The 22230-nt window shown below is 46.0% G+C and overlaps 1 protein-coding gene across 2 annotated transcripts; it reads right to left on the bottom strand.

Moving 5' to 3' along the window:
• Window positions 1-285: 285 nt before the first annotated feature.
• LOC309678919 (uncharacterized protein) lies at window positions 286-11333 on the bottom strand. 2 transcript variants are annotated; one of them, XM_082492120.1, is made up of 7 exons: window positions 11239-11333; window positions 6672-6835; window positions 5511-5822; window positions 3859-4005; window positions 2705-2827; window positions 1715-1747; window positions 286-1250 (listed from the first exon to the last, which is right to left on the bottom strand). In XM_082492120.1, the coding sequence occupies exons 2-7, from the start codon at window positions 6733-6735 to the stop codon at window positions 1219-1221; spliced, it is 711 nt and encodes a 236-aa protein (XP_082348246.1). In that variant the 5' UTR covers window positions 6736-6835; window positions 11239-11333; the 3' UTR covers window positions 286-1218. The 2 variants fall into 2 exon arrangements, with proteins under 2 accessions (XP_082348246.1, XP_082348245.1); XM_082492119.1 differs by lacking the exon at window positions 11239-11333 and adding an exon at window positions 8545-8801.
• Between the last annotated feature and the right edge of the window lie 10897 nt (window positions 11334-22230).

Raw genomic sequence — 22230 nt, 5'->3', positions numbered from 1 at the left:
TGAATACACCCCTTGGGAAAGCGGGTGTTCCCAAAGAGTTTCTTGAGTGCTTGAAAGCTTAGAAATTTCATCAATTATTGGAAAGGAAACCGAGTTCAGGCAGCTTTCAGTTAGCCCTACAAAAGCGTGCTACTGGATACAAAAGCAGATGCCAGGAGACATCTCCGTCCTTGCTTTTCCAATCCTGGATTATGAGTTTGGGAATCATCTGATGGTGATGCTTTGTAAAGGAGATTAAAGTATCAAATAATACGATCAACACAGGGTTACCAACGAACAGCCAGTTTTTAAGATGACATTTTAATATGATGAGTATAATAACACAAACAAAAAAAAAAATCATTAAAATGAAATTACAACTATCAAATTGTGGCATTTAGTGAGTCAGACCACTTAATATCTTTGGTCACTTTTTATTTCATAAACAGATATTTGCCTATGTTTTGATATTGCAAAACTACACTATGCACTTGCTTAGAACAAACATTGTCGTTCTGCGAAGCTCTTTATAACAGTTTTTGCTGAGATGTGGGACGATTAGTGTTTGTCAGCACAACGCGACTCAGGAGGGGCAAAGTGATGCCTCTGAATAATCAACAGCAGAAAGAAGAGATGTAAAGGCAAGTGCCTGAGTGAGCCATAAGGATCACTCTGTGACTTGCATCGTGTGACTAATTTCGCTAAGCCAACGTCACTAGGCATTGTGGCCGTATAACCTTTCTTCTCAAAAGATGTCCAGCTCTCTGGCCCCAACTGGTGTTAAAGAGTAGAAATTAAATCTGCACATCATTAAACCTGAACCCCTGAAGTTACTACACGGTGTCTGTGCTGAAACCCTGCCCTGGGTGCTGTGGCCCGTCAGGCTTTGCCTTAGAGGGGCTCTAGGACAGGCCTGAAACATCACCCAGTGTTACACCACAGGGCAGGACCTCAGGAGAGCCACTAGCAGTCAATTTTTTACCTGTCACACCAATATCTCTATCAATATGTCTTCATATAACAATGCAGTGAAATGAGCATTGTGTTATCTTTACCGGGTTTGCAAGTACTTGTGCAACTCATGTTTTTCAAAGATAGCCTTATGTTTTATCTAACTGTAGATAGGCAAACATCTCAGCTTGTTCCCATTGGCTTCCTTTGGAGTTATCGGAGAGAAATAGGCACCTTCCCAAGGCAATTCTTCTGTTTCATCTTAAAACCGTTTTAAGGGGAGTTGAATCATCTTCCAGACAGATATTTCTCTCCATTTCCTAGAAAGGGAGAACAAGACAAAAATCTTAGGCTTCAAGTTAACCTTAACCAAATTCAGACTTAGAAATTTAATGCTTAGACTTTTAGAAAGAAACAACCAACGTTTGTTTCTAAAGGACGGGCTAGTTCAGTAACGGAGGAGATGCCTCAGCTTCTGGCATTACACAAGGTCCCAGAAATCCTGGAGCCAACTTGGCTCCAGGATACAGGGGGGAAGGTGTATGTCAAGGTTAAGGTACATCTATAGAAGTGTGTAAATGGCACACACTCAATTATTGGAACAACTGCAAAGTCATACAGGGGCTAAAATCTATTGACTCGGCCTTGATGCAGGGACAAAATGGGCATCACTGAATGTGCGCCCTCATAAACACATCTAGTCCTTCACTGAACACCCTCCTGCCATTGTAGCACTGTGATTTCATCAGTTACCAGACCTAAACCCACAAAAGTCAAATCTTACCGTTCAAAAACTGATGCAACACTACGACAAATCCTAGGAAAACAATAACAAAAAAGTACCAGCATTAGCAGGGATTTACTTCGAAGAATTAAAATTGCAGTTGCTTTTTGCCATTTATAGTTATCTGAAATTCCTGAGCAACTCACTGGTATCCATCTCAAACAGATCCATGGGCCTTGTGTTTTCTCCGCAAATCCCCACCACGTGTGTGGTGCGATACTTTGCCGTATGACAGCACAGTTGCATCCCAAGTTTTATACTCTGTTGTAGCACTACTATTTCTGAAGTAAGAGGTGGTTTAATAGTATCTCCCGTTAAGAACGCTGCAGTCTCTGTGTTGTGAAGGAGGAGGGGAGAGCAGCGAGCAATACCGAGAAAGGCAGATATTTCCAGAAGATTTTATTCTCCTGACTCCCTATTTACTCCATAGAGCCTACCCCAGCCCTTTCCATGCCTATTAGTTTGCAAAACTCCCCCCCTTGGACGTATTTGGGAAGATATTCTGTCTTAAATTAAAATTGGCTCTTCAGTGGGCAGAGCTGTGAGTGGGAACCACTCACCTAAAGGACCTGTCAGCCCACAGCAGGATGTTCAGCGACCTCCCGGGCTGGGACACGTCTCTGCAGGGGAAGCTGCCACCCAGCAACGTTGCAGTCCGAGACTGCCCCGTGGCACTGGATCCCACTGAGGTAGGGCCGAGCGGTGCAATCGTTTGGCTGTACTACTGTAGCAGTGAGGAAATTTCTTCTGGGCTTATTTTTCGTAATAAATTCAGCTGACTGGGGACTATGCCACGGCACCAAACGCAGAGGTGGAGTTCACAGCAGATGTTGGCCCAGCCTGCCCTTCACAGGGAATATAATTTCGTAACTTCAGAAACCATGTTATGGAAATGAGATCCAGAAAGAAAACCCTGTAATGCTTTTGCCACTACCAGCGCTGCTTGCCAGGCACGTTACCCGTAGGAAACAACATTTTGTCAGACTGTACCTTGACCATTTCGGTTCTTTCGAAAAAAACATATTGTCAGTGCTGCTACACAAACCACAATAATCAGTACTGCGATGACGATGCCAACGTTGCTCTTCTCACCGATTAAATGTTGAGGACTACCTGAAGAGTAGAAGAAAATAAAGACATTCCAAGTGAATCAAACAGGTGTGCCAAGAAACAAGCCTGCCTCATAAGCACCAGTTAGGAAGAACGGGGCCGGGCGCTTCAGCCCACAAAAGCTGATAATGAGAGAAGGAACTGATGAGTGAGAGAACAAGTAGCCTCTGGCTTAGGACGTCTTAAGGAAGATATCTGTAACAAGAGTGACCCTGTCAACATTCAAAGCTAATTCTTTACTCCCGGCGGCAACAGGTATCTTTGAACGGCAACAGATACCTTTGAACATCTAACTCATCTGAAATAATCAAAACCAAGAGGTGCAAAATCCACCCTTAAATGATGGGTTCAAAGGCCACAAAGGAAATCCATTTTGACCATTTTTTAAAGACCTCAATGCACAGGAATTCAAACAGGTAAATATCTAGCAAGGTTAATTTAATTCTTGTCTAATTTAGAAGAGAAATAACAGAATCATCCAGCACACATTCAAAATTTACCAAAGAAAAAACCCAAAACAAAAAAATCCCAAACAACACAGGAAAACTAAAGAGCCCTACCTCTACCAAGGACTCTCCCCAGAAAAGGATAAATAGTGTTTACTTGTCTCAAGCAAAGACACCCTGTTTGCCCACAAGCTAGGGAACACAACAGGGATTTCTACAGTGAAAGACATTTGGATATAAAAATAACTCCCTGTGACAAACATCCTTGTAGTCTGGAGGTAAACACTCTTTTATCATTTACTGATAAGTAGAATTCTTGGAAACTTGTTGCACACCCATCACGTACGGCTTTCCCTCAGCGTCCCTGCATCTAGAGCTATACAGCTATGGGGGTATGGGTATATACTTCCAGGACTGGGAACCTACACAGGCTGGGGGAAAGTCTCTGAGTTTGGATGGCTACAGCATGTGTGGGTCCAAGGTGTGAATGTAGAGCCCCCCCCCCTCCACGTCGTCCTCTAGTCACGTCAGGCTGTCTGAGCAAAACTCTCCCATAGCAAAGGGCAAACAAACATGGGAGACACAAACCTAGAGTTCCATCAGCAGTGACGTCGGCTGCCAATGTTGTGGTTTTCCCACCAGACATCTTCGGGTAGCAGTTCAGGGGAGAGCTGTGCACTAAGGGATCTATATTTACTGTACAGCAAATATTATTGATGGCATCTCTCTCAATTTCTGAGGAAAATGAAAGATAAAAGAAGTTTTAATAAAAACATGGATCATTCATAAGCTCTTCAATCAAGGGTTAAAATGGTTAAAGAGGTTAACAGGTTAAAAAAGTGGATCCTTCATGTACCACAAAAAAATGGACACTGCTACAATCATATTTAATTCTCCAACTATTCAAATCACCAGTCATTTAGTTTTTCTTCTCACTAAAGCTAATGACCTGTTCTAGGAACCGATAATGGAAATCTTCAGATTTGAAGAAGGCAAAAAAGTTTTCACATCTAATTAAGAACACCAAAACATTTGTAAAAAGCTTATCATTACCTTTTTGCATTTAAATTTGATGCAAGTAAGAATTATGACAAAATTTTGCACCTTCCATTTACCCACAGGAACCAAAGAGAAACAAGCAAGAGCAGCAGCTGTAGAAATCTCAGAGACCCCAGAGTGCACCTCCCACCCAGCCTGCACGCCACTGTGCCATTATCCAACTAATTCCTCTCCTAAGAGGAGGGAAATGTAAAGGCCATTATCTTGAAAAGTCCTTCCTACCTACGCATCCCCCATGCAGCACATCCGCCTCTTACCCTCCCAAGGGTTCTACGTCTACAGCAATTTCCAGTTGTCACTATGCATGTCACTATGCACACTTTAGTGTCATCCAAGCTTTACACACTGGTAACAGCACGTAGATATTTTTCAGTGGTAAGCATAAATCCAGGAGAAAAATGGTTTACAGTGGTCAGAAATTAAATACACGAGGAACTGTGAGGCTGAACAAAAGCATACGTAGGTTGAGAAGTTTTTTCTTGTTTTCTTCTGTCAGCAATAAGATTAGAAAGGATGGGCTAAGCCAAACGAGAGGCGATGGATGAAAGCCGCTTTCAGAGCATCATGTACAGCCAGGAGGGCAAAGCCAAATGTTAACTGGTGAAATCACACGTTAACTAGTGAAATGTCATTGACTTGGATGGAGTTCAACTAAATTACACCTGTGCAGCCAGATTCACCCTGAAGTTTTGTCTTCTTGGAGCCACATGCCACATGTAACTGGCAGGCACTTTTACCACTGAATTTGACAGTTTCATGAGAAAACTGGAAGGATACCTCCTGGTTATTTACTGAACTGTACAGAAGAGCAACGCAGAACGGCTCTTCAGGCTAGACCGGGATTTCAGCGTGTACTGCCTGAAGTAGATGGGATTCATACATTGCAAACTGGCACATATTTTAACCATGAGAATTGCTGTTGCACAAAAAAAAAAAAAAGTATCTTTATAAATCAGGGTAACATGAATTTATCTGAACCTCTGCTAGTACAATTTTAAGCAGCGTCTGACCTGAGAGAATTTAATTTATTTTTGTGAATGACTTAATGACTTTCTCACAAAAGAAACTCCTTTTGATAAGTTAGTTTACTCATTAACCTCACCGTCTGCCCAAGTATATAACAGTTCAGTTTCATAACCAGGAATACATTTTCCATATGTTCACAGCCAGGTAGAGCGTACCTTCAAAATCCACAATGCCACATGAGTCTCCTACTCCCACATCTTTCTTCCAGAAGATGGCATAAATTCCTTCAGGAAAAGTACTTTCTTGCAAAAAGCACATAGTGATGTTCATTTCACTGGTCATCAAATGAATTTTTTCATTTGAAAATATCTCATTTTGCGTTTCACCAATTTTTGCAAAGTTTTTATCATTGTATGGTTCGCACACGCTTATGTCACAGCCTGGACAGTGGTAGACTGTCACACTTGTTTTGCCAGAGGAAGAGTCTTGCGTCCTCTCAGCAGGGTTGGCACCGGGCATGGCAATATCTACACGAGAAAACAAAGAAAAATTATCTTCTACCAGTTTTCTCCCAAGACTTTTAGTGTTAGAGAATGGGACGAGTTTTGGTGGACAAACCCAGTCATGGCTTAGGAGACATTGTCTGACAATGGGCAATTTTTATATGGTACTGGGCCCGGTCCATAAAATAATTTTTGGAGTAGAAATACGACATAATTCCCCCATTGCTGTCACTGGGGTTTTAAGTAGGCAGCTTGGGAAGTGAGTGGAAAGACATTTCTCTTGTTGACCTAAGAGGTTCTCTGCCCCTGTCTCTCAGACGAGCTCAGATGAATCATCCATTCTTGTTTTCTTGCCTTCCAGAACTCCTAGGCACAATCCTACCAGATATATCTCCAGCAGACATCCAGATCCCAGGACAAATGAATTTCACAGCTGAGTTGCCAGATTACACATGGCTGGATCCACTGTCCCAGGTCACTGCCACCGATTCCATTCAGTATTCTGGCAGGCAACAGATTTACAGCCAAGCCACCAAAATGCACCAGCATCCGGGCTGAAGCGCTGGGGTATGCTGGGGCTGGGTGCTGGGAGCTGACAAAGGGCTTTTACTCATTCAGACTGCCCTGGTAAAGAGCCAGTCCTTTGAGAGAGGACTCACCTCATCCGATTTCAGACAGATCCAAAAAGTTGCCCTTCCCAAGTCAGGGCATTGTGGCAGGTTAAATGAATCAACCTTCACCTTATTTCTTTTCTCACCTTAGTGGTTTTGCAGTCTTAGTTTTTACTGGACACAACTGAGCTTTCTAATAACAATTTAGAAGTTAACTATTAACATACAGTGAAAAGCAATGAGATCAAACAAGGAGACTCACTTGGACGGGGAGCTGCAGCCATCAGGAGCAGGAAACATAACTGCTTGAAGCGGGGAGAATCCATCAGGCTGCTCTGCGTGCTCAGCTCCAGCAGCGTCGGATGCTCTCCTAGATCCTCCACGATCCCAGGGCAGGCTCACCACGCTCCTCCCTCAGTCATCTCCCTGTTTGAACATGAAATTCAGTGTTTAGCATCCATTATCTCTTTCTTATTATCTTTCTCCAGTCAAAAAAACAAACAAACAAACAAAAAACCCACCCAAAACCAACTTCCAGGCCAAGTGCTGTAAAGCTTCTTCTAGCCAAGATAGCTGGAATACAGGCAAAGAAATGCTCCTGCTGCTGAGCTGCTGCTGCACTCTGAGATGGCTTTTGCAAATGCCAAACACACCCCTTTCCATCTGTGGGTCAATCACAGAGTAGAAGACACACAGGGTCCTTCTGCAGGGAAAGGGAAATCCCTCCTGAGCCTGCTGGGCAGGAGGCTCTGTGTCCAGGTCCTCCGGGCTCCTCGAGGCAGTGGCCCTGCACACATCTTTCACTAGTGTATGCACCAAATAACATCTTGAATTGCTGTCACTTCCAAAACACACAAAAAATTAGCCGTTTTGTGCTGAATAATTGTTTTCCTTAGCCCAAGACGAAGTATTTATTATCAAACTGAATTCTATTTTGAACTGAGAAGACTTGATGGGAAATATCTGTTCAAATTAAATCAACAAACAAACAAAAACTTAGTATTTTTAAAAATTGTCTTTGATTCAGTAAGAAATTCATCCTCAATCAACTCAATGAAACTGCCATGAATTTGTGAAATATGTTCTCATAAAACACAGGTTTCACTTTCCAAAGCAGAAAGAAAAAAAATCTAGAAAATTCACCTAACTTTCCTCACTAGCCCAGCTCTGGAAAACACAAACTGCTTTGCCTCTGGGAGCTTTTCATTAGCAGTTTTCATTAAAACAACTTTATTTGGTATGCCACTACCGGAGAGTGGGAAGGAAGTGCTTGAGGAAGTTTGCAAATTGATTATGCGTTAATGCCTAACTACGTGTTAATTCTTTTCTTTTAAGCAGAAGTTAATAATTGCTGATATCTTGTGATCTGCGCTAGTCTAGAGCTGCAGAGAGTCCCACCCCGGTTCCCAGAAACATGAGACAGGGGGAACACAAAACCTCCGAAACGAGCCCTTTCCAGCGGCCGACAGGTGTAGGAGGTAATCTTTGAGCCCGTCTGCAGAATTTCCCCTGGAATAAAATCTGGCGCCCCTCTGCAGGGCCTCAGAGCTCTCCATACCCCCATGCAGGGCCCAAGCCCAGGAGATGCTGGACCAAGCCGAGTTCCTGGCGCCGCTCCACGGGCACCCACCAAGGTGTGATCTGTCCACTTCCACTTCACGCCACACGAGGGACCAATTCTTCCATTTTCCGCACAGGGCTCCTTCTCACTTAGCCAACCTTGCAAGAATTTCTCCTTGCCCCACCAAGTACTAACAACACTCAGAGCATCAAAGGAGCGCAGCATCTTTTCTCATCCTCTTTCCATACACCTAAAAATAGCTCCTGTCTTTCTGATTTGGGGTGGGTTGGGTTTTTTTCCAAAAACAGATCACTCGGTACTGTTTCACACATTACTGGCTTTATCCTGTTTCCTGCTTTGCAAAGCACCAGTTAACAATGTCCCTCACCGCCTGCAGGCGAGCAGAATGCCAAGGGACTGTCACCAACCATTGAATCATGGAATCATTCAGGTTGGAAAAGACCCTTAAGAACATCAAGTCCAACCATTAACCTAGCACTGCCAACTCCACCACTAAACCACATCCCTAAGTGCCACGTCTACACATCTTTCAAATACCTCCAGAGCATTATACCTCCTTGTCCTCCTCGGAGCACGTTCGACAGCCTGATGCAGTCCTCACAGACCAGCTGCAGCACATCTGGCAGAGTTATTTGCCCAGAGGTTAAGGTCAATAAGTGGTTTCTTCCACAGTAGTTTTTAGACTGAGGTCTGTATCTTCTGTCCTCGTTCATCTGTCTTCTCTTCTCTTTTGCAGTCTTCCTGCCTCATCCTTGCCCCTCCTCTCATTCTGCTCCAAGGACATCACCCTTCCTCTTCTCTCTAGTGACACATTCCTTCCTACTCCCCCTCTTCTCTCCACTTTCAAAAGCCAGAACACTGTTCACCAAATCTCTGCCCCCTCCCCCTGGTCTGTATTACAATCCTCTTTTTTTGGCAGGTTTCTGAGAGTCTTCAGCTGTCTTGCTCACCTCCTGCCATCAGTTTTAAACTTACTTTAACAATCAAACACTCAAATCTGAAATGAAAGATGCTCTTCACATAGAAAATATTTTTCATCCTGTTTTTATTGCCTGCTTGCCTTCCTCTTCATAGAATCATAGAACAATTTAGGTTGGAAGGGACCTCAAAGCTTATCCAGTTCCAACCCCCCCCCACCTCCCACCAGACCAGGTTGCTCTGCATTTCCCCACTCCAGCACAAGTTAAACCAGCTCGCTGACTTCCCAGTGTGCATCCGCAGCCTTACCGACCTCCGCCTCCAGCACAGCTTACCTGAGGCTGCCACATCGGTGGGGACCCCCACAGTGACAGCGCAGAGCTGTGGCGGGGGTCACCCAAAGTCATGGCCGCAGGAGATGGCAGAGCGGGGCTGCTGCCCTTGGGTTCAGCTGTGCATCCCTCTCTGACCGACCATGAAGGGCAGTCACAGAGCCACAAGATGCAGTGCTGTTCTCCAACCGTACACGCTGCGTTTCCCTGCCCCTTCTCTCTCCTCCAGCCACACACCCTGCGGTCCGTAGCTTTATGAGCACAGAATCTCAGACTGGTGGGGGCTGGAAGGGCCCTCTGGAGCTCCCCCAGTCCCACCCCCTGCCAGAGCAGAGGCACCTCCAGCAGTGGCACAGGACACGTCCAGGCAGGTTTGGAATGGCTCCAGAGTGGGAGACTCCCCCCCCTCTCTGGGCAGCTGTGCCAGTGCTCTGCCGCCCGCACAGGAGAGAAGTCCCTCCTCAGGTTGAGATGGAACTTCCTATGGTCAAGTTTGTGCCTGTTCCCTCTTGTCCTGTCACTGGGCACCACTGGAAAAAGCCTGTTCCCATCCCCCGGCACCCTCCCTTGAAGGATTTATAAGCATTGGTAAGATCCCCCCTCAGTCATCTTTTCTCCAGCACCTTAGTATATGGCCTATATGGTCAGGCAGAACTGTCTCGGTGGAATAATATAATACATTTTCAGAAAAGATTTATCTGGCACCCTAAGTATCCCATGGAAAGGACTTAAGTTTCAAACAGTTTGAAGAAGACATTACCATAAGAAAGTAAGGAAGCAAGAAATTAAAAACCAAAGGTCTTCAGAAGATCCTACAGATTTTATTTCCCACTGCAAGCTCTTTCCTGGAAAAGGAGCAGAATTTACAGAAGGGCTAATTCTTCTTTTACTTTCAGTACCATTTCTCCTTATTGATCTACTACCTATCACTTTCAACAGGCTTTTGCAATTAAAACAAACAAACAAACAAACAAAACAAACAAAAAAAACCCAAAAACAAACATACACACAAAATCACAGGAAGAGATAAAACAGAGCGAGCCTATGAGTGCAGTTTGTTTCCACAGTTCCAACAAGGCAGTTCAGAAAGCCATCAGCAGCTCACTGTGCTTGAGCCGAAAAATCTCTGCAAAAATCCTGAGTGAAGTACAGGGCTTCCCAGCAACTGCTCTTAACACAATTTTCCACTGTAACTGTTAGAAAATACTACCAACATTTTATTTTCTGCTTGCAGCCCATTAAGGCAAGTAGAATGAACTGTTTCACTGGTTTAATTTCTTTTATTTTAAAACCAACATCCTCATTAACTGACACTTTCTGGTTTGGTTCTCCGTTTTGTTTTGGTCTGAACCCGGAGCCACCACGGTCCCCGCAGGGCCCTTTTGGGAGGGGGGCAGTAGCCACAGGGAGAACAACGCACAACCAGCTCCAGCTTGGGCGACAGCTCCTCGTGGAAGAGAGTTGCACAGATTTCTACCGCAACCCTCCTGGCAAATTAGCCTTTATCTGCAAATATGACGGGATGGCAATTTTGGAAAAGGGGATATAAGCAAAACATACTAAGGAGCCAGGAGGAAAAAAAAAATAAATTAATTGGATGCGGGGAAAAATTATGTGGGGATTATGTGAAGATGTAAATGCTCTAACAAACTTATACTATTACTCCTGTGGTCACTCACACTTTTATATAAGTGCATCACTTAATGAAGCGGTTGGGTTTTTGCATTCACACAAGCAATGTGAAAGCAGCGCAAACTGCATGCAAGGTGGCAGTCAGGGCTGTGAAAAGCAGTGTTACTTATTTAGGCGGATCACAGACACAAGTAATATGTATTCTTCCTTACAGAGAAAATGGGAAACACATTAATCATTTGCCACAGACTTTTTTAGTGCCTGTTTTTAAACGCCTACTTAAAAAGAAGAAACGGCAACAAATTGGTACAAGAAAAGGCTGGCTGTAAGACAGGACCCCTTAAAGAAGATGACAGTGTGAGTACCTCAAATGTTGTCAGCACCCGAGGAAGCCTTCGTGCCTCTCCCCTTCCCTTCTCCGTGCACCGCAGCAGCCTTTCCAGCTCCTCTTCCAGAGCCCTGCACAGCAGATGCAGAAGCCACTTGGATCCCAGAGAAAAAGTCTCACCACTGGCTACTCCCTTCTTTAAAAAGCAACTGGATTTCCATTTTCACTTTCGCTTCCTATGGAGCACAGGACAGCGGTGGCACTGAGCAATGAAAACAAGGTAAGTGCACACCGCTGCATGGTGGAAAGCACGGGGGAAAAAAATAAAAATCACACTCCTCAGAAAACCTCCCAGGAACAGCTTATCGGTACCCGAGTAGCAAATCTGTCTCTCTGTGTATTACGAGTGATGTGAATGCAGTGGATCTGAGATCTGCTCCTGGGTCTGCTACTAACGGCCACACACGGGGTCCCGGCCCAGGAGAGCCCGCAGCACTGAGCTCAGCTTGTTGCCTGGATGGGATCGGTGTTTGAAGGACCCTGCCAAAACACGGTGCGTGCTTCAGCAGCGCTGCTGCTCTTTGCCTGGATTTGCCCCAGTCACGTAACCTGGCACGAGCAGCGGGGACCAGCGGGCTGGCAGTGTTTACACAGCTCCTGCTAAAACAAGGAAACCTCTCTAATTCCCAGACTTTCTGCAACTCAGGTAAAATAATGCTCACTGTCCTCAGCAAAGCGTGTCGAGATTAATGCTACAGGTATTCATTTTTCAAAGGGCCACTTTTACATTTTGCTCTTTAATAGAGTAAGTATGATTTGTTAACTCTGACCGTGGAATGAGGGCTTCAGGGACTTGTTCTGCAGTATTTCACAGGCTCTAGGGTCTGCTGCGCTTCAGCTTATCTTCTCTGCAGGGACTAAGAGGCCTGGTGGGAGGCTTCTTTAAACAGTGCCTTCCTTCTTTGCCTTATCTTGTCCCCTTCCTTCGGGTAGGGCCCGCGCTGGTGTATGGGAGCACCCAGCCAGACCAGTTTCAGAGCACAAGAGGTGAGATGCGGGAAGCTGCCATCCCACTCAGCTCCATCCCCGCCGTGCCTTGGCTGTGCAGAGAGAACTTGGGGGCAGCTGCAAAACAGCTCAGCCCGGGCTTATCTCAAGATGGCATATGAGAGCCGAAACCAAATGGCCCTTGACAAACAAAATGCCCCAAGTCCCATCCCACCACTATTGCCGTGACTTTGAGCGGCAGACATCACAATTTGGCAACAGACTTGGCTATCGCACCACCAGAGGGAAATATCCCAGACAGTGTAATCCACTCAGGCATAATCCTGCACCCTCGCAGAGTCAGGAAATATAAACCGCAGGGTTTGGGGAGAAAAATGGGGAATCCTCCAAGGATACAGCTGGCCGGCAGGAGATCCGGCCCCCCCCCGGCCCAGGACACTGTACAGGGTAACTTCCCCGGGATGGAGCGACCTCACCTGAGAGAGAGAGGGTAAGTGAGTAAGAAACATCCGTACGGTATAGGGCATGCGATTGAGTTTGTGACTGGTGCACTCTTTCAAGGCATTAATATCTAGCGCCCTTGTGGTTTGTGTTGCTACTTGTCGGGGGCATTTGTAGCTCGCAATAGTGTATCCCACTAATTTCTTTTAAACTGCAATAGTGTAATTGTCATTGTACACCTAGAACTTGCAATAGTGACATATTGGATGTGTGAGTTAAGTCCAAATAAATTGTTAATTTGAACCTCTCAGTGAAGTCCTTTTTCCCGTTTCATCACAGCTGGCCTGGCAGCACGCGTACAAGGCTTCCAGATCACCGGAGACAAAGTTAAATATTGACCCCAGCAAGTCAAGAGATGTTTGCATCAGGTTTCCAGGGGTGAAACACAAGGTGATGCAGCCATGCTCTCAGCACATCCCAGCGCTGCAATATTTTCATTACAGGCTGCCCCCCGGGCTCTCAGCACAGTCTCTTTAGGAGTGACTTCACAGCAAGCTTACATTAAAAACAGATATCTGCGCCATTCACAAATAGTCCGGACTGCCAAATTCACACATACTGAAAGAAAACAGGATTAAAAAAATACTACGTGAAGCTAGCCACAGCCATTTGTTGCCTGTCTTTCTGTTTGTGCGGTTTGGGTTTGTTGTTTTTTTGGTTTTTTTTGCAACGCTGGAAGTCATCTGTACGCTCAGCAGGGAGTCCCCTGTTCCCAGGGAAGAGGAGGGCGAGAAGAGGGAACATTCTCTACGCCCACACTGTCTGTTTGGCGGCTGCAGCTGGGAGCGCATCCTGTGGGAATCGGGCTCGGGGAAAAGCAAAGGAAGGTCCCACTCGACTGGGGCTCAGCACAAACACTACACAAGAGCATCCTCAAAGCGGCATTATCGTGGCAGCTGCAAGGCTTCCTTTCTGCGTTCCCTTTCGCCTGCCTCACCGGGCTGAGTCGCTGGCTCCAGGGCAGCAGCGCTACTCCTCCATAAGCAGCTCAAAATAAGCTGCTGTGACAGCCTTTAGGAGGGATGCCGTCCACCCTGCCCTGCACGGCAGCGCTAGATGGGGCTACTAGAAATGAAAGGGGGAGGGCAGAGATCTGCAGGGCTATAAAAGCGCCGAACTGATGAAATTACACACCTTAGCATGCACAGCCAGTACCAAAGAAAAGCTTTTAGCGCACGCAAAATATCTACCTGCTGCTTTGTTTCTTGTTCTGGAAGCCGGGATTTTGCCTGTGGCAAATCAGGTTTTGTCTCAAAAACCCAGGAGAAAGTCAAAGAAGCGGTGTGTGACATTGAGGGTATGTGGCAGAATTGACAGCGCAGGAGGAGAACCCCGTAGAGCTGGTTTGGGATTTGATAGCCAAAACCTACTGCTGGGTCAGCGTAGGTGGCTGAGACGAAAGAGCTGCACCATACTGAAGGGTAAACAGCACCTCTCAGGAGGTAACAAAAGTGGGGACCCTCATCTCAAACCCAGCGAACGGTCAGGAGACAAACCAAAATCCCACTCTGTGACCTGCTGTGAAGAAGTAGCTGCAGAGAGAGTCACTCTTGTCTCTTTGTTCCCAACGCCCGTCTAAACAGACCGGGACAAAAAGAAGAAATGTTTTTTAAGTCCGTTTTCATAATGAATAATCAAACCATCGCTTCTTTATTCTTTCTAAATCTGAAATCCAGGAAAAGGCTTTCATTTCTGCACTTGCTTAGAAACGCTTCCTGTTAAAATAGTACCTGAGCAAGCGAGACCCGTGGTCTGGAGCCGGGCTCGCCCCGAGGCCGTGGCAGGGGCTGCTCTGCCCAACATCCTCGAGCTCCTGCCATGGCCGGCAGAGACAGCGGAACTCCCTCCAAAACGGGGCTAAGCATCTTCTCTGCTCAATCCATCGTCAGAACACATCTATATGGGAAAGGATCCAGAATTTACCATGGGTTGGATGACACGTGCATGTATTATGGGGCACGGTGAGAGCCCCCTCGAGACCCCTGGCAGCGGACACCTCTAACGCTCACTGGCTGCTGCCGGCAGCTCACTCCGAGGTCACCCATCACACGTTGCACCTTTCCCTGCCACCTGAAAGTATGTGAAATTCCCCACTGAAAAATAACTTGCCCTTAGAGAAGAAAACCCGGTCTGATAAGGCAGCCTTCAAATCGGTCGGTTAATAAAGAAACTAAAAGTAGCCCTGTGCATGACGTTTTCCTTGAGCACGTAGCACCCAGATGTACTCTGACATGCAGATAAGGGGCAAAACACCTTACGTCAGCTCGCTCGCTTGCTCAACACCCCTACCTGAGGGCAGGGTGAGCTGGGACAGGGACACGCTTTTGAGCCGCTGCTATTGCCACACGCAGCGTCGGTCGCAGGTACTGCAGCACACAGCACCTCTCCATCAAGAGACGACGGCCCTTTTGCCCCTCCATGAATCCACACCTACCCTCTTTCTTGGATATACCAGCTGTTGATCCCGCTTCCAGGTTGCAAGTGGTCTCAAAGAACAGCCAAAAACAGGAGAAGGAGGAATGCACCGCAGCTCTCTACTTCTGTTTAGAAACAGGCACAAGAACAAGTTTGCAGCCACATGCGCTATCGCACTCCACTGCCCATCTCAGATAAGACCTTATGGAAACTGGAAGACGAGAGCCAATGCTGAGTGGAGAGCACTTTGGAGCTTCTCAACCCTTGGGTCTATATAAAAGGATTTTTTTTTATGATTATTATTTATTTTTTTTTTAGGGAAGCAGTAATGGTTATTTCCAAACTAGACATCGTTGACAAATAGGCCACTGAGAAAAATAGTTGGCCAGCACTGTTTTAACGTGTTTTAATGTGTGGTGCAAATAGCACAAGGGAACAAGTTGTAGCCAAGGAACGTTAGCAGCAAAGATGCACACTGGGGTTTTTTGGACCTCTGGAGGATTGAACGGTTTGAGGAATTGCTAACAGGGCTAAACTCAAACCAAGCAGCTGTGGTTCAAGTTGTAGGGCAAGCTGTCAGTGCAAAAGTCACCAGTATTCTGACAAATTGACTCAATTTTTGGTTTTCTTTTGCTTTGATTAGTTTTTCACAGAAAAAGTTAGTTTCCAAGTACAAAATATATATAAAATAACACCCAGCCACGCACGAGGTGCTTCAGATTAGCCTCTTCTTAAGGGCCACAGTATTGAGTTCCCCTGGCCCTGTTTTCACATGGGTTTTCATTTCCAGTGTTCTCTGTGAGTGATACTCAGTTCCTCAAATGCCCGTTTTCTACAAGCACGGAACAGAAATCTGGGGGAAGCATATTTCGCCTACACTAAAATTTCCAGGAACAGGCAAAGAACTTCAGTATCCAAGAACTGTTTTGAGAAGTTTATTTTAGTTTATATAGATAAAGCTTGCACTGCATCACTTGTCTCTAAATTAAGTACCTGCTAAATAGAAAAAAATACTATTAATTTACGTCTTCGGTGAGGAATTTCCCCTTCTCTTACTCACTCAGAAACATGTTTTAGGAATTTATTTTTCTTTGTGGACTATAGAACCTTCTTGTCGTGTAAGACAAGACAAGAGACTTTCTGGAAATAAGATCACAAACAATATGCCATGTATCTGCTAAACCATTTGTAAAACCTCTGAGTACCTGTAACAGCTGCCCATCAGCCTACTCATGCGTATGCACCCTTTTCTGGTTAAGGCACAATTTTCAAGTTCCTTACACAATTTTAGCCTCCTAGCCCACAGTTACAGACAACTACCTTGATGGACAAAGGACAGAGAGTTGTATTCTGCTTTACTGCTGCCACTACCATCAGGGTCCTTATTCGACTGGATTTATACTGCAATAACCCCAGAAACTCTCCTCCTGAGTGAGGCTTCATTTTGACTTCCAAGAGAGATAATATCTGACATGGACTTTCTCCTACGGCCAAGGAATCTCCTACTTTGATCCACCCTGACACCATAAAACCTCTTTCCTTCAATCCACAAACATCAACCCAGAATATTAACCTTAACTTTAACCAGAACTTTACCCAGATGCTCAAGATAAGAAATGCACCAGAAGACATGAGATGAAACCCAAATCCTACAAACACAGAAGAACCTGGAGTTTTCCTAAGGCATGCACATGACTACAAGTAGCGTTTTGGGCTTCTGTTCTTTTGCTTCAGAGAGCTATTACCTGGGCTTTTTTTATATATCGTATGTTCCACAAAATTGAGAGAATAATAATAAGGCCCAGGGACCTATCCCAAGGCTCAGCGTTAACAATCCTTGTCCCATTACATCATTGGTCTCAGTTTGTTTTGCCACTGGTTTTGGTTTCCAAATCTCACTTACTTTCAAAACCCCCACTTTCGTGTTTGTGAGGGAATTCCCTGCTAAGCTGGTACATTAAGAAAACAGCACCTGACATAATTTATGGCTGAAAGATAAAAATGAGAACCATAATTGTTTATGCGTGTCATAAAATTGATCTTTATTGCCAAGTAATTCACCAGTTAGGCACCACATACAGCTATGAACCCAGGGAAAGGGAAAGCTTTTTTTGACAAAGTTACCTTACAAAATTGAGTATACATAGTGAGCTTTGTTCAGAAGAACGGTAACGGGTGCTACTATGAAAAACAGCAGTCTCGTATCTCTTGGCACTGGTGACTTACTGCAACAGAAACCAATGAAACTACCCGAAATATTGCTAGCAGAAAGAGCTTTTGTAGGTTAGTCTGAGAACCACATTGTGAACTCCAGAGAGCTATTAATTTTAGTTAATGTACTGAGTCTTTAAAACCTTTATTAAAAGGCCAGAATTCATCCTTGATGCTTTGAAAAGAAATACAGTGCTTGGTTCTTCACCAGGTGGACAACTGAGCAAAGGTTCACCAGGTGCATTTCGCTGAGGTTTCCACATCACCACATTAGCAATTTCCACCCCGCCAATTGTGGGCGCATGGGTGGACAATTCCGTGGATGGATGGACAAATGTGTCACGGAATCATGTAATTTTCAGAGTTGGAAGGGACCTCTAGAGATCATCTAGCCCAACTCCCCTGCCAAAGCAGGATTGCCCAGAGCACATTACTCAGGACTGCATCCAGGCGGGTCTTGAAAACCTCCAGAGAAGGGGATTCCCCCACCTCCCTGGGCAGCCTGTGCCAGTGCTCTGTCACCCGAACCGTAAAGAAGTGTTTCCGTGTATTTGAACAGAACTTCCTGTGTTCTAACTTGTGCCCATTACCCCTCGTCCTGTTACTGGGAACCATTGAAAAGAGCCTGGCTCCATCCTCCTTCAACCCACCCTTTAGATACTTGTACGCCATAATAAGGTCTCCCCTCAGCCTTCTCTTCTCCAGGCTAAAGAGTCCCGGCTCTCTCAGCCTTTCCTCATAAGGGAGATGCTCCAAGCCCTTAATCATCTTAGTTGCCCTTCGCTGGACTCAATCCAGCAGTTCCCTGTCCCTCTTGAACTGGGGAGCCCAAAACTGGACACAGTATTCCAGTTGTGGCCTCACCAGTGCAGAGTAGAGGGGGAGAATGACCTCCCTCGACCTACTGGCCACACTCTTCCCTATGCAGCCCAGGATTCCATTGGCCTTTTTGGCGACAAGGGCACATTGCTGGGCCATGGATAATTTACTGTCTACCACGACCCCCAGATCCTTCTCCTCCGAGCTACTTCCCAGCAGGTCCACCCCTAACCTATACTGGTGCCTAGCATTCTTCCTCCCCAGGTGCAGGACCTTGCACTTGCGAGGTCCATGCATGGACGAGTACATGGGAGGATGGATGGGTGTGAGGTCACAGAGCAATTAACTATAATAGAAAACAGACAGTACATTGAACCACAAAATTAGGAAGTAGACAGGACAACAGAAGATAGATTGGAAAGGACCGAGTGCCAACTTCACCTGTCTCCGGCAACCTAAATAACCTAAGCCTAATTAGCATGGTAAAAATCACACCCCTGGCAGGAGATCTTATATGCTAATGTCAGACCACCTTCGTATAATGAGCTGGAATTAATTAGCACATGCACTGTAGTTTATAGTTACGTCATGTCTTGAACAACAGCGGGGTTTCATCTTCATACTATCAAACTTCCTTCAACAAAATTACTAACATCCACCGCTCTTACTAGCATCCAAATTCACTGCAGAATGATGCAATCGCCCTTTTGGCCTTCCCTAGTACCACACAGCTTCTGTTATGATTTTTTTGTTTGTTCGTTTTAAGTACAGTGATGGGAGAGTTATTTTGAAGTGTGCGCAAAAGCTGCTCTCCCTACAAGCCAAGCTCTCGTGCTGCTTGTGCTTCTGCTTTGTTTTGCTGTTGACCTGTTTAGAGCTGCAGACGTTGGGCCAACCCAGGCTGAAGCAGTAACCTTGCCGTGCCTGCGGCGACAGCAAGTCTGAATAAAGCAGCTCTGCCATAGCTCAGTCTTGTTTATACTGACCAATACCAACATTTGGAAGATCCCCGGTTGGGGTGCAAACAAGCTCTTCTTTCACAAGAAATAAACGTTAGCGACTGCAGTGTTTGTGGCAATGCCCAAAAGCCTCTGCAGCCCCTGCAGCTGAGCTTCCTCTAAAAGGCAGATCGTTTCCTAGAACAGCACTAAGCCCTCCGAGGGTGCCAAACAGGAACTATATCTGCAGTTGTGAACCTTTAACCTAAAACTGGTTCGTTGGCTTTTTAGGAGAAACACCATCCTTTTCTGAGCATCCATGCACCCTGAGTGTCCCAGGGCTCTGGTCCTGACTGGGGACACAGCCATAGCGCAATCGATACCCAACAGCATCATCTTAGAGATGAGAATAATGGGCAGCAGAGATCCAAAACATTTCCACTATTGACAAAGCAGTTTGGCCACAACAACTTAATAAATTAAAACAGGATCTAAAGTCTTCTGTGAAAGGAAACTGAAAGAAAACAATTATTATTGCTGAATACCAAAGCTAGCTATTAAAATTTTCCCTTTAATAATAGAGACCAAGGACTATAAAAGCAAAACCGCAATTAAAATCCAGGGTTTGGACCGTGGTTACTTTGATTTCTCCTTGACTGTGAGTCCCTAATGACTCTTCTTCACTGCTAAACAGGACATAAGGAAAACTCTTTTCTCCTGAAAAATCAGATGCCTGAGACCATCAGCCAAAGCACACGAGTTCCTTTTCCTTCAGTACAGATTTTTAGATACACCAAAAAGCACAGCTAAAAGGAAGAGAAAACTGGTGGAAGGAGCCTCAGTGCTCCTGCAGCAGGAGTCGACACGCTTCTCCAATCTCATCTGCCTGGTTATAAGATTAAAAACACTATTTGGTTACAGATCTGTAACTATCGTGAAATCCGAACTGAAAAAAAAAAAATAAAGGCAACATTTTAAAAAAGGTTTAGTAATATTAAGCCTCGCTTATAAAGCTCCAGCAACAAGCCCTTCCCATGGGGCAAAGGTCCCCGCGGCGGTTCCAAGCACCGGCTGTTACTTTCAGACAAGTGATTTCCAAGTTTTTCAAGGCAGTGCTGAGGCGCGTGAGCACGCCAGGGTCCCACCCGGCATGGAGAGGAACGGCCCGAAGAGGAAGGCTGTGTCTACGTCAGTAAGGTACCGTCCCCTGACCATCCACGGTCCACGCATCAGCTCGCTTTTAGATTCTGATACAAACCAGCTCATTCCCTCTGAGAAAAACAAAAAGGTGTTAAGAGATGGACTCCCTCCTCGTGCCTCCCTTCCTTTAACTATAGAGTGAACTCTGAGGTTTATGTTCCTGCCATATAGCAAATACGACCTTCTTGAGAGCAATCACGTCAACCCCTTCATGGTTTCTGTGTGCCACATCAGCCCTCTTTCCACATTTACCGTTACGAGTCCTGGCACAAACACAAGGGAAGATCTCAGCTCCCCCCCAGGGCAGCCGCCGCTGCTCTGCGACACCTGCGCTTGGCGAAGCCTCACGCATAACCGGGAAAGGGGCCTGGGTCTGCCGATGTGTGCATAAAAGCAGGACCTTAAACATCTACAGTCACATCCTACCTCCTGGCCTTTCCTTAGTGACTTCAGGCATTTGGGAAATAAGCAGAAGTTAGTGCATCTTCCACCTTCTTCTTCCCCCCCCAAAGGAGCTGCCCTTCTGGCTTTCATGGAGATCCCCTAACTGCCAGGAAGCCGATGAAAGCAAAACCGCTGCACTCCTCCATTTTTTACCAGCTTAGAAGGCACTGCTTCCCGTATTTCACAGGCTCACCCCGTGCCTTCCCGCTGAGACCAGTCCCGCCACGCAGCCGCTCCTGCTCGCGCCCCTCCGTGGGTAGAGCAAGTGTTGAGGGTTAACACATGTGCCAAAGCATCCTCAACGCTCCACTGCAGCGTTTGCTGCGCCTCACTGCAGCTGGTCGTTTCTTTCCTTACCAGCCTGTCCCCTTCCCCGGGAACTGGGGAAAGCCCATCACTGAGGCCAGTTTTGAGATCTGCCTGTTCTTAGATGGGAACAGGCTCCAGTTGCACAAGCAGATTCAGGCGATTGGGGGTGGTGGGGCGGTTTTGTGGTGTTTTATTTTTTTGGTTGGTTGGTTGGTGTTTTTTTGTTTGAGGTATTGTTTGTTGGGTTGTTTTTTTTTCATCTGTACTACTTCTTGCATAATGGTGGCGAGCTGCCTGTGGGCATGCCAATAAAATGAGCAATTCTGTGGTGAACTCTGCCACCGCTGGCACCATGGGAACAGGGGGGGGGTGGGGAACTTCAGGGCCTGTAAGAACAGGGCCCAGATGAGGATAAAAGCTGCTTGCTTTCTCTCTGTTTTTTTCTGGTGTGGCAAGGAGCCATTCAAACCAAAGTTCTTCTTAACCATCAGTGAGTGCAGCACAAGGTTACAACAGGAAAGTGACCTGGAGAGCGGCTGACCCCACTCCTTTCCCTCTTCCCTACAAGCCTAGATACCTCCACAGAGCCATAAGCGCTTTTCCTTGACCTGGCCATTCCTCTTGGCACATGCAATGACCTCTTCTGGTCCCTGAGCATCACCATGCAGCGCGCAGCCACCCTGTGCAGTGTGACCTGCGGCCGGTCACAAGCGGCAGTCCCAGCTCCACGCTGCTACAAGATCTCAGAAGAGCAACGTCTCCTCCCAGTCCACAGTCCACGCTTTCACTCAAGCCAGTTTCTCTTCACACTTTGTACCTATTTTCATCCCGTGACCCACAGACCGAAAGGTCCCGAAAGATGATTGTGTTTACAAATTGCGCTTGGCCTTCCCCGAGCACCACACGCTGAGCCCTCGTCACTGAAGAGGGCTAGGGAGACGCAGTTTCAGGGCTTTATTTACCAGGCATCATATGCAAATGATCAGCCTTCAGTTTAATCACAGTGCTGCAAAACAACCGCTGCTCCTCAGGTGAATCTGTGGATGATTTGGTTTCGGTTCATCTTACCGTCGCAGTTCAGGACTGCAGCTTCTGCGTTAGAAAAATACTCCAACGCTGGGTCATTTGTCTGCCGTTACACTCCCGTGTTCCAGGCTCAGGGCATTAAATTAGAGCCGTTCCCT

Source organism: Vanellus vanellus (assembly GCF_965231255.1).
Source record: "Vanellus vanellus genome assembly, chromosome: 17".
In the NCBI taxonomy this organism is placed as follows: domain Eukaryota; kingdom Metazoa; phylum Chordata; class Aves; order Charadriiformes; family Charadriidae; genus Vanellus; species Vanellus vanellus.
The sequence above is the reverse complement of the archived record's forward strand: the minus strand, read 5'-3'. Positions and strand labels throughout refer to the sequence as shown.

Coding starts and splice junctions, on each gene's coding strand:
- LOC309678919 (XM_082492120.1), bottom strand. CDS start 6,735: ATGGATTCTCCCCGCTTCAAGCAGTTATGTTTCCTGCTCCTGATGGCT. Junction 4,006..5,510: donor TGGCATTGTGGATTTTGAAG/GTACGCTCTACC, acceptor CATTTTCCTCAG/AAATTGAGAGAGATGCCATC. Junction 2,828..3,858: donor CACTGCTGATGGAACTCTAG/GTTTGTGTCTCC, acceptor TCTACTCTTCAG/GTAGTCCTCAACATTTAATC.